Source organism: Equus przewalskii, chromosome 7 (assembly GCF_037783145.1).
Source record: "Equus przewalskii isolate Varuska chromosome 7, EquPr2, whole genome shotgun sequence".
NCBI lineage: Eukaryota > Metazoa > Chordata > Mammalia > Perissodactyla > Equidae > Equus > Equus przewalskii.
The window spans coordinates 14,866,356-14,892,174 of NC_091837.1; the positions used below are offsets into that span (position 1 = coordinate 14,866,356).

Consider the following 25,819-nt stretch of genomic DNA (forward strand, 5'->3'; position numbering starts at 1 on the left):
GCATGTAGGACACTGCCTCAGCATGGCTTGATAAGCAGTGCTGGGTCCTTGCCCAGGATCTGAACCGGTGAAACCCTGGGCCGCTGAAGCAGAGTGCGCAAACTTAATCACTCGGCCACTTGGCCGGCCCCACTTGTCTGTTTTCTTAACTGCTTCCCCTACTAGAGACAGGGACCTTGGCACATAGTGAGTGTTCAATAAATATCAGTGAATGCACGCATGAATGAGTGACACAAGGAGGCAGGCCTAGGCTCAGTGTGAGACCTTTCAGATAATGAGAGCTCTTCTAAGACAATACACACCGAGCTCAGGTCACAGTAAGAATTCCTGCCTGGGATAGGGTTCATCTAGGAAAATGTATCTCTGTTCTTGGAAGGTAGCAGAACTCTTTATTTCAAATGACTTTACTAGGAACCCAAAATATAAGGGGAGGAGTTCTAGTCTCAGCGTGGGAGGAGGCAGAGGCCAGCCCCTGGGCCTCCCCTTGTCCTGAGCATGAGGCTTCTTCTGATCAGAGGCCTGGCTATATTCTCAAGCTGCTTTATCACAGCCACTGTGTCTATGATCTTAGGAGGCCGTGATACTGGGGACAGAAGCATCCTGGCTGACACCCTATCTCCACCCTCTCCCTCTGGTGCCCCCAGGGGCTCATCCTGTCAGCTGACAGAGATGCCCACAGAAGCCCTCTTTCTACAGGTTGCTCATCTGGCCCGCCAAGGCCATTGTATTCCTGAAACAGTGTAGATCTGGGGTCTCTGGGCAGAGCTAAGTGGGCATAGGAGCTGGCAGGGCTGCAGGCCTGGCTCTCGGGGCACAGAGCCAAGGGCTTAGTCTCAGAATTGGATTATTGGAGTGAATTTGGAGCTCCCAGCTCCCCTGGCCACAGGGACATGGGGATTACCCAGGCCTCTGGCTGGAGCCCACAGCCCTTCCCACCTTGCCTGCCTGGTCTGAGAACAAGGATCCTCCCTCGGCTGCAGCTTATGGGCAGGGGATTCTCCACCCGCCTCCCAGTTCCAGCCTTGAGCCCACAGCCTCCCCCAGCTGCCTGGAAGCACACCTGCCTCCCATGCGTCTGGGATTTACAGCAGTGTTATTCAAATTATGGTCCTTGGACTGGCAGGCATCAGCATCCCCTGGGAACTTGTTAGAGATGCGAACTCATGGACCCCACCCCAAACACTGAATCAGAATCTGTGAGGTGGGGCGCAGATCTGTGACTTATCAAATCTTCCAGATGATGCTTATGCAGGGTAAAGTTTAAGAACCAATGGCTTGGAGTACACAGGTCCATCCCACACACTCATCCGATTATGCCCCAAGGCTGTCAAAGATTCTGGACAATTTCTACCCACAAACTTCTTCTTTGGACTCCTTCCACCCTTCACTTACTGAAATTAATTACAGTGGTTATAATGCATCCTAATATCGCCACGTGGCACAATTCTACTGCAGTGAACAGCGGCAGCTGGAGGGGTGCAGTGTGATGCCCTGAGAGCACTTACTGTGGGCTTCGTGATCCTTTATTATCCCCACGTTACATATGAAGAAACTGAGGTTCAGAGAGGGGACATGACTAGCCCAAAGTCACACAGCAAGTAAACCCAGGGTCTAACTACTCTACTGTCCCACTTCCCACTCAGCAGAGAGGATAGCAGCTGTTTCTACATCTGTCTTCTTACATACACTGGGTTTCCTCCAGGGCAAAAAACCTTGTCATCACTTCCTCAGGAAGGCCCCCTGACCTCCCCAGAGTAGGCCAGGCCTCCTTAGTGCGGGGCCCCTGCATTTTTCCTGAATAGTGGTACCACAGTTTGTAATCATATATCAATGTGATTATTTCCTGTCTGCTTCCTCCACCAGTGTGAAAGCTCCAGGAAGACAGGAAGTGGGGCAGACCATGCTAGATGCTTATCCAATATCCAGTCTCCTTTTCTTCTAGAACCTGCTTTTGTTTGGGGCAGCTGCATACCCAGCCAAATCACTGCATCCCACAGGTTCTGGCTTCTGGGATAAGAGTGGAAGTGACTGGGTACCTAACCATACTCAATAAATGCATGTTGAATGCAGGAGTGTTCGGTCCTGGGCGTGCAGTTGGTACTCAGGAAATGTGTCCTCTAACCAGGCCCAAGGAGCAAAGACCACCTCCCCGCCCCCCACCAAGGACCAAATAAAAGACGGCTGCCTTTCTCTTGGAAATATTTTTATTGGTTCTGAGATAGGGCTGAGGCGAGCTGGGACGGGCACAGAGCTAAGGAGGACGGCGAGAGGCTCTGACCCAGGGCAGACATGCTGTGTGGGGTCTTCTGGCGAGCTCCCTGGCCCACCCAGCCAGCAGCGGCTGGGTACATGGCACTTGGCGCCTGGCGTGACCTCTGCCGGCTTGGCACTGTGGCCTCCTCGTCGGCGGGCGCCCCCTTTCCAGTTGCAGGAGTTGTGAGTCTTTCACAGTGCGGAGGGGTGGGGGTCCGGGGTGGGCACCTCCCCCGGTGCAGGCAGGCCCCATCCGCCAGTACGTCCTGGGCTCTCGGCGGCTACGGCGGGCTGAGGCGTGCCCCGGCTCCTCTTCTCCCCACCTGTGGGAGCTTGGCAGTCCTGGAGGGGCCCTCGAGGCCTCAGCGGGACATCATCCGAACAAACTCTGGGAGGGCACAGGAGAGGTGGGGAGAAAGCAGCAGTCAGGGCTCAGTTCAGGGTGCCACCTCCCAATCTCCCTGTGTTCCCCTCCCCATTGCCACTGCCCTGACTCCCTGCTGGTCCCCCACATCCATTCGGCCCCCTCCAATCCATCACAGCAGCCAGCAAGCTTTCTAATCTGCATATCTGACCCCTCTTAAACCTCCCACGCTCCCCACTGGACAGCATCCAATATCCTGACATGACCTCAAGGCCCTCCCTGTTCTGGCCCCAGCTGACATCCTCAGCCTCATCTCTCACCTTCACCCGCAATCTCTATGCTCCAGCTAAACAGGTCTCCTTTTTTTTTTTTTTTTAAAGATTTTATTTTTTCCCTTTTTCTCCCCAAAGCCCCCCGGTACATAGTTGTATATTCTTTGTTGTGGGTCCTTCTAGTTGTGGCATGTGGGACGCTGCCTCAGCGTGGTCTGATGAGCAGTGCCATGTCCGTGCCCAGGATTCGAACCAACGAAACACTGGGCCGCCTGCAGTGGAGCACGCGAACTTAACCACTCGGCCACGGGGCCAGCCCCTAAACAGATCTCCTTTTCAGCGCCTCAGGCAAAACTGGCCCTCTCTCTCTCTCCCTCTCTCTCTCACCTCTCAGTTTTCCTGTAGCTTGTCCCCTCTGCCTTCTTTTTTTTCAAACTAGATTTTATTTTTGAGAGCAGTTTTCGGTTCACAGCAAAATTGAGCAGAAAGTAGAGAGATTTCCCGTATACAGTCACGCACCGCCTAACGACATTTCAGTCAACAACAGACTGCACATGCGACAGTGGTCCCATAAGATTAGTACCACTCGGCCTAGTACCATATAACTATAATTAGTAGCATTAGCTATGTGTACTAGGCTATACCATCTAGGTTTGTGTAAGTACACTCTATGATGTTCGTACAATGACAGAATCACCTAGTGATATATTTCTCAGAACATATCCCCATTATTAAGCAACACACGACTATACCCCTTGCCCCCCAAACAGCCTTCCCCACCATCAACCTTCCCCACCAGAGTGGTACATTTGTTACAACTGATGAACCTACATTGACGTGTCATCACCCAGAGTGCATCATTCACATTAGGGGTCACTCTTGGTGTGGCACAGTCTATGGGTTTGGACAAATGTGTAATGATATATATTCACCATGATAGTATCATAAGAAGTAGTTTCACTGCCCTAAAAATCCTCTTGCTCCCCCAATTCATCCCTTCCTCCCACCACAACCCCAGGCAACCACTGATGTTTTAACTCTTGCCATAGTGTTCCCTTTTCCAGAACGTCACAGTGTTGGAATCATACAGTACGCAGCCTTTTCAGATTGGCTTCTTTCACTTCGTAATATGCATTAGAGGTTCCTCCATGTCTTTTCATGGCTTGATCGCTCATTTCTTTTTAGCACTGAGTAATATTCCACTGTCTGCATGTACCACAGTTTAGCTATCCATTCTCCTACTGAAGGATATCTTGGATGCTTCCAAGTTTAGGCAATTATAAATAAAGCTGCTATAAACATCTGTGTGCAGGTTTCTGTGCAGGCATAACTTTTCAGCTCCTTTGGGTAAATATCCCTTCCTTCTTTTTCACCTGGTAGCTCCTACTCATCTCTTAGGGCCCTACTTATTTATAGCCTCCTCCAGGAAGCCTTTCCTAATCCCCCCTCCAGCTTGGTACAGGGGCCCCCCCCTCTGGACCCCACAGCCTACTGTTCTTTTCTCAAAACAGAATGGACTGTACTGTTGGCTTCTGTTTTCCTTGCTGGTCTTGGGCCCCTCAAGGTGGGGATCAGGTCTCAGCACACAGTAAGGGTATAATCCATGCTGGCAGAATGAATGGGGGATGCTGGGGTTTCAAGGAATGGTTGTCATCTGTAGGGGGCACTATCTGGACACAGTATGACCTGAGATTTTCAGATCTGGTGGTACCAGAACCTTCTCTCCATCTATCCACACTCTTTTCTCCCTTGAAGGTCAACTTCTCCCCGGAAAAGGCCTCCTAACCTTTGTGTCCTGGACACACTCACACTCTGGCACATGTCTATTTGTCTTTCTGCTCAGAATGCAAATTCCTGAAGTCCAAAGTCTATATTTTACTGTATTTTTCCCCTATGTCCCATAGTGCCTTGAATGCGTTGTGCACAGTATTATGTAGTGGTTGAGATTCCAGGCCAGGGTTTATGACCCAGCTCTGCCTCCTAATAGTTAGGCAATCTCGAGCAAGTTATATTACTTCTCTGAGCCTCAGTTTCCTCATCTGTAACATGAGGTAATCACAGCACAATCCATAGAGTCATTGTGAGAATTAAATGAGATAATATATGTAAAGGTACTCAGTACAGTGACTGGTACATAATAAGTGTACAATAAATGATAAGTATTATGATTAATACTGATTGCTTTTTAAAAACTTTTACTGAGCATTAGCTATGTGCCAGCTACTGAGTTATGTAGGAAACGCAGAGATAAAGAAAATGGGGTTCCTGTCCTCAAAAAGTTCAGAGTCAAGTGGAGAGACAACCGTAACTAGCAGTTAGGGGACAGTGTGAAGAACGAGGGTGAACCTGAGATGCTGTGAAAGCCCAGAGAAGAAATTCAATCCAGAGAAGCAGGGGAAAGTGCTGGAGGAAATGGTCCCACTGCTGGGTCTTGAAGGATGAATACAATTTAGGCCAACTGAAGATAGAATAAAAGGCATCCTGACAAAAAGAACAGCATATTCCAGTGAGCGCCTAGCTGGTTCACGGACCGTAAGTATTTTGGTATGGCTTTAAAGTGGAGTGTACGTGAGGAATGGTAGGAGCTGCAGCTAGGGAGGTGAGCTGTGGTACGATCTTAGGGGACTGGAGTGTCAGGTTGAGGAGTGTGGTGTCCAGAAAATACCTACCATGGTTGGATGCATGAGTAGGTGGACAGATAGATGGATGGGGGCAGATGGACACCGGGATGGATGGATGGATGGATGGATGAGTAGATGGATATAGATGGGGAAGTGATTGTACAGACAGATGGACAGGTCAATGGAAGTATGGGTAGAAGGAGGGGCAGATGGATAGAGATATGTCAATGTATGAACAAAAGTACAGAAGTATGGATGGAGAGATGTACATGGGTAGATGGATGCATGAGGGAATGCATAAAAGAATGAATAGATGCATGGATGGATAAGTACATGGATAAATGGTTGTATAAGTGATTGTTTAGAGAGAGATGAATGGACAAATAAGCACCTGGAGGGATGAATAGATGGAGAGATAGAGGGGCCAGCCCGGTGGCGCAGCGGTTAAGTTCGCACGTTCTGCTTTGGCGGCCCGGGGTTTGCCAGTTCAGATGCCAGGTGCAGACATGGCACCGCTTGGCAAGCCATGCTGTGGTAGGCGTCCCACATATAAAATAGAGGAAGATGGGCACGTACGTTGGCTCAGGGCCAGTCTTCCTCAGCAAAAAGAGGAGGATTGGCAGCAGATGTTAGCTCAGGGCTACCCTTCCTCAAAAAAAAAAAAAAGATGGAGAGATAGATATTGAAAGATGGACAGGTAGATGGATGGATGGGTGTAGGGATGGGAGGTGAATTAGAGGGATGCAGGAATGGAGCAGTAGGAGGATGGAAGGGTAGCGGGATGGGAAGTTGAAGTGAATTGATGGTTGCATGATGGATACCCAGTTGCAGGGCTCCATGGATGGCCACTACTGCTTTGGTTTCTCTCCCACTTTCAAGCCCCACCTACCTTCAAAGTCCACTCGTCCATCTCCATTGAGGTCCACATCTCGGATAATTTCCTCTATGTCTCGGTGTCCCACCTGATGACCCAGGAGTTTCCTCATGGCTTCTCGCAACTCACTGGTGCTTATCTCCCCATCACCATTGGTGTCAAACTAGAGAGGGCAGGAAGGAGGGCAAGGTGGCTACAACATGGAGACTGTCGCAAGCAGATCCCAAGGCTCAGCCCCTTCTCCAGAGTCACTGTCCTCCCTTCCTCAGAGACCCTTCTCTGGCCAAGCTCCTTCCCCTGGTCTGGGATCCAGATTCAGGTTTCTTTTCAAGTAGCCATCTTGGGGTTGGGATTACAACCTCTCCACTACCAGTCTGTCCACTGCCCATCGCTCACCTCTCGGAAAGCATCTCGCAGTTCCTTTACTCCAATCATATCTGCTGTCTCCGCCAGGAGTTTAGGTCCCATTAGCTCCACAAAGTCATCAAAATCCACATGGCCACCCACTGGGGACAGAAGAAAGGGCTAAGTCATCCATCTAACCATTCCCCATCTCCAGTTAGGCACCTGAGGGCACCACCAACTCCTCCCTGACCTGCCCAGTGCCAGATCCAAGGCTTAACCAAAGGCCAAATAATGAAAGAGGTGACCATGGACGGGCGGCTTGTCAAAGAATGGCTCAGGAGTGTTCAGGGGTTGACTAAAGGAACAAGTCAGGAAGAGGATAGAGGTAGATATGGATAAGAGAAAGAAACACCAGGTCACAGAGACAGGAAAAGAATTTCAGAGGCAGAGAGATGGAGACACACACGCAGAAAGGCAGAGAGAGAAGCAGCAGTTACGGGCGCCCGGCCCACATGCCCCCAGCCTTACCCTTGTCGTGCAGATGGAAACTCAACTTCCAACTGGGTCTCTCAGTAGGTAGGAGCGCTAGAGGACCGACCCACCTACACCTGCTCACACAGCTTCCAGCCAGGGACTGACAGGAGTTTGGGGGAGAAAGACCCAGCCGGTGAGGTGACGGCTGGGGGATAACTCTGAGGCGGGCATGTGACATGCACCCCCTGAGCTCCCCAGCAGAAATAGACTCCGGTCACTCCCAGTGGAAGCTGATTGACAGAACACCCTCTGTTGGCTCCTCGTCTTCGCTGTCTCCCTTCCCTATGCCTGACCAACACTTTCCTTCACCTGCCAAGGAAACTACTTGCTCTCAAATCCTTGTCTCAGGGTCTGCTTCTGGGAGAACCCAAATTAAGACAGAGAAAAACATAATAATAAGAGCATCCATCCCTCTGTTCAACTCTTGCTATGTGCCAGGTAGCGGGCTGTGACAGATATTCCCTAATTGACTTCCTGTGCTCCACTCCCCCTAGTACACCCCACATTTTACAGGTGAGGAAAGTGAGGCTCAGAGAGGGTAAGTGCTGTGCCCCAGGTCACAGAGCTGGAAGGAGGTGGGCCCAGAACTTGAACCCAGGCCTGTCTGACTGCACAGGACTGCAAGGCAGAGGATGGGAAGGGAAGGAGGTGGCCGTGAAGGGACTCACAGTTCATGTTGATCTGCTGGGAGAGCTCAATCAGCTCCATTTCGGTGGGCATGTAGCCCATGGTGCGCATGCAGTTGCCCAGGTCCCGGCAGTTGATGTAGCCATCCTTATCCTTGTCAAACTCTCTGAAGGCCTCTCGGAGTTCTGGGGAAGAGGACAAAGGTGGACGTGGCTGGGAGTGGGACCCGCAAAGGCAGCCCGAGGGCCCACCAGCTTGGAGAGCCAGACCCTGGAGCTGCCCAGGACTGCGCATTCCTCTGACACCTGGCTCCACAGAGGATGCTCCACGGCTGTCCCCAGGAGGCCGAGGTGTGCCTCTCTTCCCACCAACCTCCCTTCCCTCACCTTGCTGGATGGCTGAGAAACCCTTACCCCTGAGGGGCCGATCTTACCTTCAATCTCCTCTGGCCTCAGTGATCTGTCCTGAAACAAAAGAATGGCTCCTATTAGCAGCTGCGATGGGCCCCGAAGTCACAAAATGCCCAACCTGTGGGCCATCCAAGCGGCAGCAGGCACTGGGTGGGAGGTGACAGGGCTGCAGCAGAGGTGTGCCTGGACCACGTCCTTGAGGGGAAGGCGCAGCCTCATATCTCCCATAGGCATGGGAGATGCCCAGGGACCCAAGAGCCCCATCCAGCCTGGGCACAGAACTTCCGCTCCCCTAGCCCCTTATTCCAGACACGAGAACATGTTGGGGAAGAAAGCTGGTCCAGAGGCAAAAACCTGCAAATAAAACAGGGTCAGCAGGAGGTCACAACAGAGTGGAGGCCTGTAAGGCAATGGGAGGAGAGGGGCTGAGGGGAGAGAAGGCGGGGACTAGACAGGCAGCCAAGAGGAAGGGAGAGGAGGAGGAGCCCAGGCTGTGGAGGCAGGATGAGGGCTGCGTCCTGCTTCCTGGGCACTGCCCCACCTTCTCCAGTTTGACCCCCATCCTACACCTTGCCCTGTCACTGGACAGCATAGGACCCTGGGGGCCGCCAGTGCCTCTGGCTGCTGTCAGCGTCCAAAGCACATGTCTCCAGCCTCCAGCAGTGCCCAGGTCTCCTTGGGGAGTCAAGGAGACCCTGGGCTCTAGGCATCAGAACAGATGGCAGAGAAGTCTCCAAAGGGCAGGCTGGAGGAGGCAGGGGGCAGGCTCTGGCTGGTGAGGTGCCAGTCGGCCCAGGCGTGCCCAGGAGAAATGGCTGCCCAGCTGGACCTGCTTAGTAGGCTCCCAAAACTGGTCCACAGGGCTCATCCTCCCACATGTCACAGCTGTCTGCCTTCGGGCAGGGAGAACATGGGGGAGGGTGTGCCCACCCTGAGGAAGCACACACCAGGTGTGGGCATACCTATTATGGACACAGACACGCAGGCGTGCCACAGTGAGCATGAGGCATCTCAGCTGTGCACACAGGCTGTTCTAGCCCACAGGGCCAGGGCAGAAGAGACAGCTGCTGGCCCCCCACTCTAAATTGGCCCCAGGGCAAGGGACTTCAACTCTGGAAAAATCTGAGAATCTTCTAGAAAGGGGCTGCTGAGCAACATCTTGTGAGACAAACATGTGCACAGGACCCGGCGCTCAGACGTGGCTCTCTGAGGCAGGATAGTGTTGAGAGCATATATGAGCTTGGAATGAGCCGGCTGCAAGCTGCTGGGTCCTGCAGGTGGCATTTCTAGCCGAGGGTAGGATTCACAGAAGGTGTGTATGTCTCTGTGAGATGGTTGTACGGACTTCCACTTAAAAACGGTGCACCATGCAAGGGCTGTCACTCCCATTCCTAGTCAGACTTCGGTCTTGGTGACCAAAAAGATGTTCTTTGCAATGCCCTGTACCCCAGTAAGCAAAGCGACTAAGTGAGTATATGCATGTGCACACATGCAGAGTACCCTCGCTGGGACGTGTTTTGTGGACATAACAAGTCCTTTCCCACCCTTCAGGCCTCAGGCAGCCTCCCACTTCTCTAGGACCCAGCTCTGCAGGACTGCAGAGGAATGGGGTCCTGCTGACCCCCACTGCAGCCCCCTCCATTCTTCTCATATAGCGGGAGGCAGGAAGCAGGAAAGCCAAGGACCCCTTTGCAGTGAACCTGTGACCAGAGTTGGTCTGGCTGAGTCCTGGTGGCTGGCCCTTAAGGCACATACTCCCCAGTGCAGAGCGGCAGGGGTAAGTGTAGTAGAGCCAGGATGCCCACCGATGTGGCAGGGAAACCATGAGCGCCTGCGCCGGGGATCAGGTGGGAATGGAGCACACACGGAACGATGTGGTCAGGGAGAAGAACTTGGCCTCTAGAGTCAACAGATTCGAGTGCAAAGCTTACATCTGCTACTTCCTAGCTGTGGGAGCTTGGGCAGGTTACTCCGTGAGCCACAGTCTCCTCATCTGTAAAATGGGTTAATACCAGTACCCACCTTACAGGGCCTTTGTGAGCATTCCGTGAGACAAGATAGCAGAGTGTTTACCACGTGGCATTCAATAAATGGAACCTGCAAATGTTTGTATGTGTCACATCGTCATTAATACCCTCCGCTCTGTGACTGTTCAGATACCTGTGGGAGGCTGTCCAACACAGTAGCCGCATGCGGCTATTGAAATCTGAATTGGAATTAAGTTAATAGTTTACTTCCTCAGTTGCACTAGCCACATTTCAAGTGCTCAATAGCCACATGTGGCTAGTGGCTACAGTATTGGTCAGCGTAGACTGTAGAATGTTTCCATCATCATAGAAAGTTCTACTGGACAGTGCTGTGTATTCAGTACTGTTGTTCAGAACACAGGAGGGCCCTTGAGTTAGACACCCCGAATTTGAATCCTACCTCTATCACCCACCAGCTGTTACCCTAAGCATGTCACCTCTCCAACTCAGTTTCCTCATCTGTAAAATGGGAATGATAATAGTACCCACCTCTTGGAGTTGTTCGGAGGCTTAAATGACGCAATGCACCAGAGCACTTAGCACAGTGCCTGGCACATAGTAAGTGCTCAAAAAAACCCAAAACAATGTTAGCTGCTATTATTATTTCTTGCTGGTGGATGTGGACTCACCGTGCTTTGCAGCCGAGAGTGGGAAACTTTGTGGGTCAGATTCACAAGTTGAGGGTTTGAGGTGTGTCTGTTGGGGACAAGGGCTGCTGTGTACGGAGCCTCTCTTCCCAGCACCTCCTCACGCCCTGTGAAGCCAAGTCGAGTGTGGCTCCACTGGGGTCAACTTACGTACAGGCTGCCTGTTCTCAGCGAAGCCCTTGCGGAGGAAAATGCAGGCAGGGCCCAGCAGGTTGTGCATCACAGCGCAGTTTTGCGCCAGCATCAGGAGCGGTCCGGGGAGCTCGCCGCTGGCCGCCAGCCCCTCCTCGCTCATCTGCACCACCGTGTAGCTCGTCTTCTCCTCCTGGCGCATCTTCAGCCAGCACCAAGCAAATACAAAAGAGGCATGGCGTCACCTCTCTGCCCAACAGGGTCCTCCTGGCCCCAGCCTGGCTCCTGGTCCTAGAAGGGGCTCTCCTCAAGAGAAGCCCCTTGAGAGTCAAGCAGCAGGGTTCGGAGAGCTCCCAGGATGCACAGATGCAGGCATCAGATTGGTCCAACAGATGGAGGCTCTGATCCTTGACTGAAAGATGCTCCAGGGAGAGCTGGGTGATACCCACTGTGTAGCACATGTGCGTGCCCACACACACACACGAGATATACATGTGCCCAGAATCACACACTTGTGTGCATGCAGAAGCTCAGAGAGAGAAGCAGGCAAAGGGAGGCTGTTCATTCAGAGACTAACAGAATAATGTCCTTTCCCAACTTCTCAGCGCAATGCCTGGGGCCAAGCTCCCAAACTGACTTCTGACCCTGCCCCCAGGAAGGCAGTGGGGGCAATCAGAGCTGGCAGCACAGAGAGCAGGCTCAGCTAGTCTGCTAGATTGGAGGTTGCAAACACAGGTGCCGTAGCTAACATAAACGAAGCAGGCAGGTGTAAGACGTGGGGCTCGGGGCAAAATGGATGCTGTGTGTCCCCTCTAAAGGGGCAACACGACTTAACTCCAGCCCAGTGTCGTCAGACCTTTTGATTTAAAGCACCAAGTGGTCCAAACAATGCACATCTGTGGGTTGGATTCCACCCAGTTTGTGGCCTCAAGACTAGACCCTCTCTGCCACCAGCAATTCTCCTTCGCCTCCTTCCCGCCTTCCCTGGCTCCCTGCCTGGCCCAGCCTGCTGACCTCTAAGGCTGAGGCAGGGGCCCTCTCTGCTTACCGAATATAGCTATGCTCCCAGGCCCTGGCCAACCCATCCTCCTCCCTGACGGTTCCCATGCAGCTATAAAAAGTCAGCACTGCCCACAGACCGTCCCCTTAGGACAGAGCAGCATCCAGACACAACATTCTATTCCACCCCAGCCTCGTCAGGATGCCCAGCCCCTCCCCCTGACTCTCCCAGAATCCAGGTCAGGCACTTTGCCTTCAGCCCAGGACTCGGATGCCTCCCCTCAGTGTGGCGATTGGAGCTAAACCTTCCCAAGGAGGGAGACGGCAGCTGAGAGTCTGAGGGCTGTCTTTGTCCAAGAACCCCAGAGCTGCATACCCTACCCTTCCATCCTGCTGCTCCTCTTCCTGTCAGTCTCCTCCAGCTCCAAGAAGCTCACGCCCAGGAGATGCTAAGACCCAGGGGGCAGCCTGACCTCCAAGGCTGAGAACCAAACAACCTGCCCCGTCTCACCTTGTCCTCTCACGCTTCTTCCCCCAAAACCCCCACTGTGGAGCCACACACTAGCCTCCCTTCCACTTCCTAAGTCTCTTCCAGGTCTAGAGAGGGATGAGCAATATTCTGGTTCCTCAAAGGGGAAGCAGCAACTCAGACCTGAGGTGAAGGACCAAGTCCAGTGGGTGCAATAAGGTCATCTCGGGATCTCAGAACTTGAGGGTGTCAGATAGACCAAGGGCTCTGTCTGGTTTGATGACCAAAAGACATTCAGAGCCTCAGCCACACTCGCACAGGCTTCTGGGACCTGGCTAAAGCAGGGGCAGAAGCAGAGAGACCTTCCAACTGGGAGAGTGGCTCAGAGGAAGCACGGCAGTAGACGGTGGCTTACGCCCAGGAAGCACTCTCAGAAGCTGTTTATAGAGAATCGGCCTTTTAGTTTCTGGCTGACTCCTGCACATTTGGCTCACAGTGAGCGCAACCCAGGAGGGAGGAGGCCGCAGGCTGCACAGAACTCTGAGAGGCACATCAGTATCCTGGCTTTGGAATCCAAGAGTCTTGGGGACAAATACTGGCTCTGCCACTTGCTTGCTATATGACCTTGGGCAGGTCACTTCACTTCTCTGTGCTCTAGTTTCCTTCTCTGTACAGGGGGCTATTCATGTCTACTCACAGGATTCTGTGAGAAATAAATGAGCTATTGCATAGTGCCTACAGCATGGTAAGAGCTGAATAAATGAGTTGCCATGGTGATGACAATGATGATGACAACGAGGATGACGATGATGGTGATGATGATGCAACTTAAGAGACGCTGGGTGCCAGAAGGCATTTACTTTTGCTGGCAGAGGAAGTAGGAGAATATTTGCTAATCAGGAAAGAAATTAGAACGATGGAGAATTTGCTCCCACGAAGAATGAACCAGTGGTGGCTGGGGAATTTCCACTGCCTCTCTTGATCATAATACTGCCTGGCACCAAGTTGCCCCGGGAGGCTGCTGTTCCTCCTCGGCCAGTGATGGCACCTGACAGCCTGGTCCTGCCCTGCTCAGAGCCTGCAGTGGCCGCCTCTCACCATTACCAGTTTCCCAACTACCACTTAGGAAGCCAAATGGGCAGCAGCCCACAGGCTGACAATGTCTCCTGGCACCGAGGGGACATCTCCTGAGTGTGGCATGGCAACAGGAGGGGCCAGCATGCCTCATGACCTAACAGCTTTCTAACAACACAAGCTGGCCAAGAGTAGGCAGGTCAAAGCTCCCCCTCGCTGAAGATATTCAAGGAGACATTGAATGAGTGAGCAGTTGGTGAGGTGGGAGAGGGGACTGCTGCTGTGAGTGGGAATTTGAACTAGCTGGCCTAGAAGGTCAGATTCAGGAATCTATGAATAATGTTAATGACAGCAGGAAAAGGAGAAGGGCAGCCTCTTACAGAGGCAAAAATAAAATACCAGCTCTGGATTCATACAGACCAGGGTTTAAATCTCGGCTCTGCTTCCAGCCAGCTGTGTGACCTTAGGAAAGCTCTTATCTCTGAGTCCAGCTCCTTTCTCTATAAAAGAGCCAAGAGAACTACTTGGTGGAAAGGAACAAATGAGATAACAGATGTTGGATACATTGCAGGTATTCAGGAAAAAGCAATTATTATAGCTATAAAAACCAAAATGGACTGCAGTAAGTTTTATGGTCTTTTACCTTATCCCATGGACTCAAAATCTCTCCTATTTTCCTTTTTTCCTCCATCCCCCTTCTCAGAAAACCCAGAGTGGAAAAACGATGGTTATGATGACAATAATACTAGCTAACATTTATTGAGAACTATATTCCAGGCACTGTGCATAGCGCTTTACTTAGTGCTCTCAATCACCTTAGGAGGTGGATATCAGTATTTCCACTTGATGGACAAGGGAACTGAGGCACAGAGAGGTCAAGTAACTTATCCAAGGTCACATGGCTGGAAAGAGGAGACCCAAGAGGTCAGACTGTTAAGCAGTCTACTGTGTAGAAGATGCATAAGGTGGGACAAAAAGACAGTCTCGTTCTTAAGTTCACCTTTCAAGCTCTGGACAGAACCCAGGGGAAGGGCTTTCGCCCTGTGGCCCTGTACACTAATTCAGATTAGTTTCTGCTTCTCTGCAACAGCGTGGAGGCCACTGCCGATGCAAAAACCTCCCCTAAGGAGATGACAGATGATGGGGTGGGGCGCACAGAAGAAACAGTCAACCCTCGGAAAGATCCCAGGAACAGCGAAGATTAAAAGGAATTTGATGTGAGCAGCTTAGCTAAATGAGGAAGACGACAAGCAGAAAATCCTGAAATGTCCTAAATTGGGAGGCTGTCAAACTGATCGAGGAGGTAGGATGGGGTTAGGGACACAGGGGCCATTAGCTAACCTGAGACCTTGGGTAAGTCACTTAACCTAAGTGGCAATCAAATTCCTCGTCTGGAAAACGCAAGCATTGGAAGAAAACATCCCTATTATTCCTTCTTTCTTTAAAATCGATGAGTTTCTTCTATGGCCTGAGTACAGAGGGGTAGAAGTACGGGCAGAGCCCACTTGAAGCAAAACCCTAAAGAGGCAAGCCCAGACTTGCATGAAAAATGCTTTGGAGGTGATTATTTGCTTTCCAAAAGGAATTTCTGCAAAAGAATCTTATCCTGGTGTATAAGCCATAAATCCCCTGTAGGAAGCGACATGCAGACACCTTTGCTCAACATCCTATTTCTCAGTGGAAACAATGCTGGGCCCTGAACCAGTCCAGTCCTAGCTGAGATTCTCTGACCTGACTCAAGAATTATCGCGGGTAGAAGGGCGTACGCTGCTTGGTTCCTTTCAGTAGCAATGGGATCTACTTCAAAACGCACAACTCTGAAGGCTTAGAGACCAGCAGAGAGGGTCAGAGACCCTCAAAGGAGATGAAGGAACCCCCAGCCCCACTGCTGGGAGGGAGCCAGCAGCGGCAGGGTCAAAACCCAGCTCAATCCCCTTATGATCCTGCCAGGTCCAAGGGGGTCTGTCTACTCATATCCTGAACAGCCATGCTTTTCATTTTACAGCCCAGGAGCTACGTGGTTTCTTTCCTAAATATTGTGCAAATTCCAAAACACAGTCCCCCATGCAGCTCTAAGTCCCAACTTCAGCTCAGAGTCTGGGACATAGAAAACCGTGATAGGAGGGAATCCAGAGGTAAGAACAGGGAAGCAGCTTTAGACAGAACCCCTGGGAAAGGTAGCAGGCTTCAGATGCCCCTCCCATCCATGCCTAGCCTCTGGGACAGATGGCAAGATGCCCCAACCCCTGCCCCAGGTCTTGGGAACTCCAGAAACATACCTTCCTTGAGAGATTTCTCAGTGGAGACTTGACACAGTTGCCCATCCTAAGCTGAGGCAGCCCCTCTCAGGATCCCCGGGTCCATGAAGGAGGCTCCTGGGGGCTAAGAGACCTTAGTCCCGGTCGCCGCCAACCCCAGCCTCCCTCTGCCTGTGCCGCTCTTCCTCCAGGACCGATCTGAGCCCTCTCTCTTGTGCGCGTGCTCTCTTACTCGTCTGCCTGCTCCTGCTCTCTGATTTTTTTTTTTTAAGTGGATTGTGTGTGTGTTTGTGTGTGTGGGTTTAACTTTCTGGGCACTTTCTTAAGGAGATGAAGGCAGGAGGGGAGAGTGCAGGGCACAGAGAAAAATCACCCAGAGAGCTGATGGCAGAGGGCAGCCGAGCTGGAGAGGGCTGCTGGATCATCTATATCAGATTAGAGCTGAGTCCTCTCTCTGGCTCATTCCCCTTCCCTCAGCCCCCCCCTCCCACTGCCAAATCTGCAGGGAGATTGTCCGGGGGTGGGTGGGCCAGAATGGCAGCTGCAGCTGGGAATTAGGCCAGCAGACCCAGAAGGGGAAGCAGGCTAGTTTGGGCCCCCAAGCCAGGGTGCCTCCAAGCTCCCAGCCTGGTATGTGCATTCACACACACACACACACACACACACACACACAAGCACACGCACATCCTAATTGCCCCCTGGCAATCGCAGCTGGATTGAGAGCAGGCGGCTCTAGTTGCGGGCCTGGGAGATCTTGTGACATCTCCATCACGCTCCATTTTTCACACTTGCCTCGTCATTGAAATGGGATGAGCCTCCAGGGCGGAAGCACACTGAGCCAACAGCAGTGAACAGCTCCTTCTGCTCCGTTGGCTGTGTGAGGTCTCTCCGACCCAAGCGAAGCCAAGAGACCGCCCTGAGGGGGACAGGATGGAGGCAGTGCTGGCACAGAGGGCCTGAGCAAGAGTATGAACCTTCTCTCCTAATCCTCTGCCTAATCCTGAGCGAGGATCTTTCACCGGCTTCCTTGGGGTGCAGAGCAGAGAGGCCACTCTTTGCAAAGCGATCTTCAAGCTCCCACAACTGGAACTTTTTAGGTGACTGGCTCTTCCTCATCCTCCTAGGTTCCAGCTTCGATGTGAATTCATCTCAAGCCTCAGTTGTCACATTCAAGACCTACAGCCGGAGCCAGATGACCCAAGAGAGGAAATGTCCCTGCTTCCCTGCACACAGCTTCTCCCAGCAGGGGGCAGCAGAGATAGCCTGGGAAGCTGAACTCCCAGGCCCTGATGCAAGAACCCTTGTATGCGTCGCTGAAAGAACTTTGAGTCCAGAGAGGCTCCTCTCCTAGGGACTTTTCGCCCAGTTTTGGTGGCTGGTCAGAACTCTCGTTAGGGAAGATGGGTGAGGACGCTGCCCAGAAGGAGCCACAGGCTCACTCCCAGGGAGCTGAGGAAGGAGGTCCCTGGATAGCTCTTGACGACTGTGCTGCTGCTGACGACAACGGAATGGTTTAATCAGGAAACTTATTCAGCAGCCTTGTTTGGACCAAACCTCCGGAGCGGGATATGGAGAAGGAGGGGCAGCCCCTGGGGACAGAGGGAGGAGCCTGGAGGGGGGGTTGTTGACGCCTAAAGGGCAGGAAAGGGGTGAAGTTGCCGGGGGAGCTGGAATGGGAAGAGTGAGCAGCCAACATAAATGCCTTCTTCAAAGACGTGTTCCTTGGAAGCAGAGCATGAAGGCAGCATCTCCATAGTCGGGGTCAGGGTCACGCGGAAGAATGATGGACTCAGATGAATGGGAAGGATCTGGAGGCCTGGGGTTGAGTCCTGGCTCTGCTGGCTTCTGACATCTCACATTCCAGAGCTTCAGTTTCCTCGGAAAACGAGGCTTCGCCTATCTTGCTCATAAAGCGTATGTGCGAAAGTGCATGGCACCTAAGAGGTACTCCGTAAGTAATTATTAAAATGGAAAGAAGAAATATCATTGTCCAATTTGTCCATATGTGCCAGGCACTGTGCTTGGCTCTGGAAATGTTGCAACGAGCAAGATAAACACGGCCCCTGCTTTCAGGGAGCTTCCATTCCAGCAGGTGGCAGGAGATATTAAAGAGCTAGGAACGCAATTACATTTCAGGTAAATGCTCTGAGGGAGAAACATAAAAACTCTGAGAATATGACACAGAGGGATCTGATCTAGTCTGGGGGGATCAGGAAAGACTTGTAGACCAAATCTAGAAAACCAACCATCTGTAGACTCTTTTGAAAAGCTAGGGCTCACCAGGGACCCCAGAGTGGGGAAGGGTTAGGCTCCAGGTACAAACCCAATTCATATTAACTGAATGCGTGGATGCACAAAAGGGCAGCACAGTGTAAAGCAGAGGTTCTCAATGCTGGCTGCAGATCAGAATCACTGGGGAGCTTCCCCACAGATTCTGATTTAATAGATGTAGGTGAGCTCTGGCCATCGGTGTTGGTTAGTACTCCAGGTAATGCTAACCGGAAGCCAGTGTTGAGAACCACTCATGTAGAGGTGAAGATCTTGGAATACAGAGTCAGACAGACTTGGGTTCAAATCTTTCCCTGCTGCCTAGCAACTGTGTGACCTTGAGACACGTCAATCCTTCTGGGCCTCAGTTTATTTATAAAATGGGTACTCTAATAACACTTCCCTCTAGGGCTTTTGTGAGAAGTTAATGAAATAGCACATGCAAAGGGCTTGGTGCAGTGCCAGGCACCTAGAAGGTGCCCCCCGCCCCTGCCCAGCACTGGGCTTAAAGGGCTGCGCGTGGCCTCCATGCACTCAGCGCGATACCTATTGTCAGACCTGGTGACTTCTGCCCCCTGCAGGCCAGCTCCGAGCACAGCACCCACTTGTTGACATTGGGATAAGCCTCTGTCCTTGGAAACAAGACATAGGAGACAGCAAAACCAGGCTCCTACGGAAAAGTCACACACTTTGAAGAAATCCCATCCCTCTTTAGTGGGGAGGGTGCTGACGCTAACTTGAGGCTTAAGGGCAGCAAGGGATTCAGGGATTCAAACACAGAGCTTGCTTAAGCTATTTGGGGTTGGGCAGGTGTGGTGGTGGTGGTGGTCCTGAGCGATGAGTAACTGGTGATCTGGAGGGGGCAGGGGGCTTGACTCTTAGCAGAAAATTTTTAAAAGGGCTGAATGGTGGGGGCTTCTCTAAGGAGAAAAGCACACCACACAGCCCCACCTCCCCATCTCTATTCACTGTGGCAGCAGCCTGTGGGCCTCCGGAAGCAGCACTTTGAGTTCTGGAATGGAATAATAGGATCAGAGGGATAAGAAGGGTAAACCCGTTGCTGATTATTCCTGATTAGGAGAGAGGCTGGCCTTCGGCCCTGATCAGCCATTGCCAGCATCTGAACTTGGATGGCAGCCCAGTGCTAAGACACTCGGGAAAGCTGGATCGTAACCTGAGAGGTGCTTTGTGGATGCTTCTGACAAATAGGAAACACACTTCTGTGACTTCCCACCCAGCAGCATGGTGCGGCACAGGCAGGTTGTTTGGAGAGACGCAGACCAAGTCACAGTCCTGTCATTTATTTACTGGGTGACCTTTGGACAAGCCGCTTCCCCTCTCTTGAGCTTGTTTCGTCATCTCAAAAATGGGGGGAGATAATGCCAACCTTCACAGGTTGCTATGAAGATAAGACGATGAGAAGAGACTTCATCAGTTGTTTAGTGGGCTCTAGACTGAGGTCTCAAGTACCCTTTTGGCTTCCCCAAAACAGCTAGAGGCAAATGGAGACGTCCTGGAGGACTCTCACCAACTGACAACTGACGCCAAGCCCCTCCTACCACCTATGACTAATGTTAACCACAAACAGACCTGCTCTTTCCCCTTCCCCAGGCCCCAGAGGAAAGGCAATAGGGGCTCCCAGCCCTCTCAGGGAGCAGTAGGCAGAGACTCGGCCGGGCAGGAGTGAGTAACATACACAGCTCTCATGCAACTGAATCCATTAGGACCCAAACCATCACGGTCTCTCTCTCCCATCTCAACTATAGGAACTAAGAAACCTCTGAAGTCCAGAGGCTGGAGATACCAGTCATTCATTCATTCACTCACTCATTAAATAGAGATCTTCCTCGACTTATGATGGTGGAAAATATCATACACTGAAAATGCTTTGGGGTCCTGCCCCGTGGCCAAGTGGTTAAGTTCGTGCACTCTGCTTTGGCGGCCCAGGGTTTTACCAGTTCAGATCCTGGGTGCAGACGTGGCACTGCTCATCAGGCCATGCTGAGGCAGCATCCCACATAGCACAACCAGAAGGACCTACAACTAGAATATACAACTATGTACTCGGGGGCTTTGGGAAGGAGAAGAAGGGAGAAAAAAAAAGATGGGCAACAGATGTTGGCTCAGGTGCCAATCTTTAAAAAAAAAGAAAGAAAATGCTTCTAATACAGTTAACCTACCAAACATCACAGTTTAGCCTAGCCCACCTTAAATGTGCTCAGAACGCTTACATTGGCTACAGTTGGGCAAAATTATCTAACACAAAACCTATTTTATAATAAAGTGTTGAATGTCTCATGTAATTTATTGAATACTGTATGAAAGTGAAAAACAGCATGGTTCTCTGGTACAGAATGGTTGTCAGTGTACTGGTTGTTTACGCTGGTGATGGTGGGGCTGAATGGGAGGTGCACTTGCTGCCACTGCCCAGCATCAAAAGAGAGTATTGTACTGCATATCACTGGGAAAAGATCAAAATTCAAAGTATGTTTTCTACTGAATGTGTGTTGTTTTTGCACCATTATAAAATCGTAAGTCAAAAACCATCGATGTCTGTACTGCCATCCTGTTATGTGCAAAGCAGTATGGGAATGGGGCTAGCCTACCGAAATCAGAAGAGATGTCTCTATAGCTAGAAAAAGGGAAAGGATGCGTCAGAGCTGTGGGTTTTATTCGCATTTGCCTCTTCTCCAAGGGGTACTTCTTCCTGAACTTAGGGTAAGGAGCAGAAAGACTTTTCTTAAAATAGTTTTCCAAGACCCAATGCCAAGAGTTGCCTTAAGTCATGCCTATTTTGAGTTAACTTCTGAGCAGCTGGGTGGCATGTCCTTAGCTAGCCACAAAGAGGCTATTAGGGAAGGTCCTTTGTCATTCAGCTCCTTCCTTTAACGGCCTTCCTCACCTGGCTCAGAGTCAGCTTTCAAAGTACCTCCGGCAGGCCCTCATTCAGACGATTACTCTATTAATAATAACAACATTAATGAAGGCTGCCCTTTTTCCACCACCCACAACGAGTCAGGCCATTTGACATCCTTAACCTTATGTTACCCTCATAACAGCTCTGGAAGGTAGTTTTTGTCAATCTCATTTCTGGATGAAGAAACCCAGATAGAGAGAGAAAATAACAGCCCCAAGGTCACAGCAAGAGGAAGTGACAGAGCTGGGACTGGAACCTGCAGCTCCAGCATCTCCCACGCCACCATTCCATGCCTTAGCCTCAAAACCACACCATCTCCCTGCAGGCAGTGATGATGCTCGGTGAGGTCACCAGAAGAATCCTAATTCCTGTTCCCCTAATGTAGGAATCTATCTTGACACCTTCAGTGTCACTTTGCACCCTGGCTCCTCCTGACTCCATTACAAATGGAACGAAGAAGATCTGATGCAGCCCTTGGTAATCAACAATAATAACAACAATAATAATAACTAACATTGATAGAGCCCTTGCTCTGGGCCACACACTGGGCCAAGCTCAGTGCCCGTCTCCATATCTCATTTGATCTCCCAAAAACCCATCGAGGCACTGTGATTATCCGTTTTGCAAATAAAGAAACAGAGGCTTAATGAGGTTAAGTGATTCACTTCAGGTGAAAAAAAAAAAAAAGGAACTTGGAAGACACGAAAAATATACTTCCTCAGGGCTATACTTCGCCCTAAGCAGACCTTATCTGGAAGTTTCTGCCTTCAGAACCCTATTTCCCTTCTCTCGGTCCGACCCTGTCTCTATGGACAGAAATCTCAACACAAAGAGAAGGGAAGGAAAGATTCATTCCCTTCTGTTGCAAGAGACTGGAGACATTGGCACAGAAGACCCAGGCTGGGTTTTGTTGTTGTTGTTACTGTTGTTCAGGCAGATGCCTTACAGCTGTCAGCAGGAAGCCCAAACTGAATGCGCTGAGCTTTAAAAAAAAAAAAAAAAAAAAATTCTGTAGCTCCAGAGGCAAGAGCTTCCAGAAGGAGGTAGTAAATATTTGATGGGAGCTTCCAGCTCTTCCTGACTCAGGTGACCCTGGTGACATTTCAGAACACTGAGCTGGAGAATATTCCTCATTTAATGACTGAGAAACGGAAGGATGAAGACAAGAAGGTAGCTGGAATGCTCTGAGCTCACAAAGGGCCCATGCAGAAAAATTCTGCGAGACTGGAAAGAAAGGGCTCTTTTTCCAGGAACGAAGTCAGATCACCAGCAAACTGAATAACCAGAAAGTGTGTGATTCTGGGCAAATGACCTACCCTTCCAAACTGCTAGAGTACAAACTCCAAAATAGCCAGAACCCCGGCTATCTTCTTCACTGTTGTCTCCCTAGTGCCCAGCAAGTGCCTGGGCAAAGTAGGTGCTCAAAAAATATTTGATAAATGGTGAATAAATGTCACTGATTCAACAACACCGTATTCCTTTTGCAACCCAGACCCACTGCACAGACCACTCCTCCCCTCACACCCTACACTTCCTCACTAATATATAAGCCACCACAGGGAACTACTCCCTCAACACATCATGGCACTAACTCTAACAGCCCTGGTCCAAATCTCTACTCTGCAGAACTGTTTCCAGCTAACTCAGCTAACGAGGGCTCCCTGCAGGAACAAAGCCACACACCGCTGCCCTATCACACCACCACAGCAGCCCCGTGCAACCCGAATCCATGTGCAGCTGCCTTCATGTCAGACCTCCGCCAGCATCAGCCGCTGCGGAGTACTATTTTGAAAAGAAATGTGCAGATCTGAAGCAAAATACACACAGCCTCCTTGGAATTCTGATCCAGCATGGCAAGCCAGGAGCTTGAAACAGCTTCTTTACGCTACATCCCAGCACAGAAACGCTCAGGCCACCCTCTTCCCCTACACACCACGCAAACACTCTGATCAGACCTATGCATTACACCCCTCCTCGGCTGCCCGAGAACTGTCTCAACGCTGTGCCATTGAGCTTGACTTCATTACGGACTCAGAACTAGAGGAAATCCTGGCTTTGCTCAGGAGTTCACAGGTTGCTTTCTGCTGAATCTCTCTCCACAGCAGCCCACCCCCAAACTGTAGACCTAGATTAAAGGGCAGATTCCCAGCTGCCACGGATCCTTGAGAGAAGGGTCTAGAAGAAGCAAAAGGAGCCACTGGTGACCCTTTAGTGACCTTTCTGACCCTAGAATGCACACCAATTCAGGCTAGGCTGTTATTCCATGTCCTACAACTTAACAACTGCCCAACTGCTATCCTAATGCATCCCTGGAGTGACAGCCTCCTTAACACACCCCAAAGTTCCAGTTCGAGCCCTAGATCTGTACAGCCCCTCCATGCCTACCCAGACACTTCTCTTTTCTCATATTTTTGAGTCTCCCTCTAGCTCTCCTAACTTTTCCCAGCTTTTGGGGGCCACCACAGGCAATGGCTAGGGTCCTTCATCCCCAAGCAAGGCTGTGTGCCCCAAAGTCCCCCCGACTCTTGACCCCCAGACTCCAAACTCCTTGCTGTCTTGGGTCGTTCACTGGCGGTCTTGGTCAGGGGCCAGAGGAGTGGGTTTGGCGCCACCTGCTCGGAGCGCCCCTCCTTGACCCCCACAAATCTGCGGGCGGTTTGTGGCGGTCGCTCCCCTCCCGAGCTGGCAGGTGGAGGGAGGCTGTGCCGTGGCAACCGGCCCAGAAGAGGCCCGGGGCGTGGACAGCGCACAGGGTGCTGAATCAGGCACGGGGGAGGAGAAGCGCCGGCAACGGCGCCGGGCTGCGGGAGGACTAGGGGAGCGTGACCCGGGGGGCCGCGGGCAGCAGGAGGAGGGCTGTGGGCGCGCGGCCGCGGCAGGGTCCCGAGCGCCTTTCCCGGGAGCGCGGGAGGGAGGCGCGGCCCTTACCTGGCCGAAGGCGGAGCTGAGCATAGGGCGCAGCTGGTGGAGGAACGGGTCTGCCTCAGACGCGGCGGCTGGAGCGGAGTCCCCGCGACCCGGGGCTCGCAGCGAGCTCCGGAGGCCGAGCGCCGGGGACAGCCCCCGTTCCTCCCCATCCCGCCCGCGGGCCGGCGGCAGCGGCGACGGCGGCGAAGGTCGGGACGCCGCGGCCGGCAGCGCCTCCCGGGGCCTGCAGTGCGCCTGGGGGAGCCCGCGCCGGCTCCCTCGCGCGCCCTCCTCTCGCGGCGCGGGCCGGCACAGGGGCCTCCGCGAACTGGGGTCCCCGGACGGCGGCGGCGTGCCCGGGCAGGTGCCGGGCAGCCGGCGGCTGGGCAGCACTGGCTCCCGGGCAGGGCCGTGGCGGGGAACCCGGCTGCCCCCGCTCGCTGCCGCCGCCTTCAGCAGCGACGTCTTGGACTCGCTTTTGGCGATGTGCGAGCTCATCGCGGCGGGGCCCGCGCTCGCATGGCCCGGCGGGGGCGGCGCGGTGCGGCGCGGCGCGGGGCCCCCGGCGGGCAGAGAGCGGGGCGCCCGGCGGGAGCCAAGCCCGAGGACGCGCTGGAGGCGGGCGCCGTCCCCCGGCCGCTTAAATGCGGCCCCGTCGCCGCCGCCCATGTGACAGCGCAGCCTCTACGCCCGGAGCCCGGAGCTCCCCGGCGGCTGGCAGTGCGGATCTGGGGGGGCCGCCGGCTGTCCCTGAAGAGCCCACCCCCGGCTCCCCGGCGGCCCAGGTACCGCCGCGCCCCGCCCCTTGCCCCGCCCCGCGCTCGAGGAGCCCCGCTTCCGGGCGGCCCCTGGCGGCGGAGGGGGCGCTGCGGCGCAATGCCGGGAGCGCAAGGGAAGGGGCTCGGCGAAGGGCCCAAAGATGCCCAGACCTTGACAGCACCGGCAGTGCCCCTTAACACGCCTGGAGGCTCCCACAGTGCCCTGGAACCGCCGGAACCACCAGAAATGCAGGCGGGGTGCACTCCCCAGGGGGTACAACTTTGGAAATGAGGACGAGAGAGGTGCAGTAAACTAAAAGATGAAGGCTCTATGACACCACTACGTACAGACGCCGAACCAGAATGGCATGGAAGGACATCGCGGGAAGGAAAGGCTTCACTCTGCGGAGCTCTTCATCGACTCCCAGAACCATGGAGTGGGACCAGGATGACCCTGGTAAACCAGCCACAGAATTTTCAGTTCTCACAACAGAAGCCAGGTGGCATCTGTATAACCTGGACTTTGCAGGGCCTGGTGATGATCAAGTCTCAGGTAGGACCCATTTGCTGCCCCTCTACCTCTTGTCCCCCCTCTCACCTTTATGCCCTTCTAGATGTTAGAGAAATTCCTGTTCTTGGTAGGCAGCTAGGGAGTCGCATAGGCCTGGTTTGAATCTCAAATCCCAGCTCTGACACTTACCATCTGGGTAACTTGGGCAAGTGTCATCAACCTTTCTGAATCTTGTTTTCTTTTTCTGTAAAATGCAGATAATAATCCCAAGTAACTTCTTGGTCCCATCCAACGACACCATGCACGTAAAGGCCTCACTGTGTGCTTGGAACAGGGCACTTAAACTAGTTCTCTTCCCTCTGCACCTTATAAGGCCCCATCTACCACTCTTGCTTAGTAATGGGATGGTTAAGACTTGCAGCAGGGTTGGCTGTAAACTTCCCAGGCTCTCCTTGTTCTGGTCTCGGGCCCTGATGCCATCCATGCATGAGAACAGGGAAAGTCTGGTCACCACTTAGCCTCAACAGAAGGATAGATGGACAGATTGCCAAT

The 25,819-nt window shown here is 52.4% G+C and overlaps 1 protein-coding gene and 1 long non-coding RNA gene across 5 annotated transcripts in view; one reads left to right on the forward strand and one right to left on the reverse strand.

Moving 5' to 3' along the window:
• Positions 1 to 25,819, forward strand: part of LOC139084715 (uncharacterized) — a 52,087-nt gene that overhangs the window by 19,790 nt on the left and 6,478 nt on the right. Inside the window, exon 3 of one of the 3 annotated variants that reach the window (XR_011542363.1) lies at positions 17,031 to 17,887. The exons of 1 other annotated variant lie outside the window; for it this stretch is intronic. This is a non-coding gene — a long non-coding RNA (uncharacterized lncRNA). Of the gene's footprint in view, positions 1 to 1,863; positions 2,200 to 17,030; positions 17,888 to 25,819 lie in introns of those variants that run through there. One more of the 3 variants, XR_011542365.1, reaches the window with a different exon arrangement.
• Positions 2,187 to 24,747, reverse strand: CABP1 (calcium binding protein 1). Of its 2 annotated transcripts, XM_070628702.1 has the most exons (7): positions 15,928 to 16,144; positions 11,129 to 11,308; positions 8,324 to 8,354; positions 7,932 to 8,075; positions 6,781 to 6,890; positions 6,400 to 6,547; positions 2,187 to 2,641 (listed from the first exon to the last, which is right to left on the reverse strand). In XM_070628702.1, exons 1-7 carry the CDS (start codon positions 15,970 to 15,972, stop codon positions 2,616 to 2,618), a joined length of 684 nt encoding a protein of 227 aa, XP_070484803.1. In that variant the 5' UTR covers positions 15,973 to 16,144; the 3' UTR covers positions 2,187 to 2,615. The 2 variants fall into 2 exon arrangements, with proteins under 2 accessions (XP_070484803.1, XP_070484802.1); XM_070628701.1 differs by lacking the exons at positions 11,129 to 11,308; positions 15,928 to 16,144 and adding an exon at positions 24,020 to 24,747.

What these genes read in the sequence shown, in the direction of transcription:
- CABP1 (XM_070628701.1), bottom strand. Translation starts at nt 24,667, where the DNA reads ATGGGCGGCGGCGACGGGGCCGCATTTAAGCGGCCGGGGGACGGCGCC. An exon ending in GAGGCCAGAGGAGATTGAAG is followed by an intron (nt 8,076 to 8,323) that starts GTAAGATCGGCC and finishes CCTCTTCCCCAG; the next exon opens with AACTCCGAGAGGCCTTCAGA. An exon ending in CCAGCAGATCAACATGAACT is followed by an intron (nt 6,891 to 7,931) that starts GTGAGTCCCTTC and finishes TTCTGTCCCCAG; the next exon opens with TGGGTGGCCATGTGGATTTT.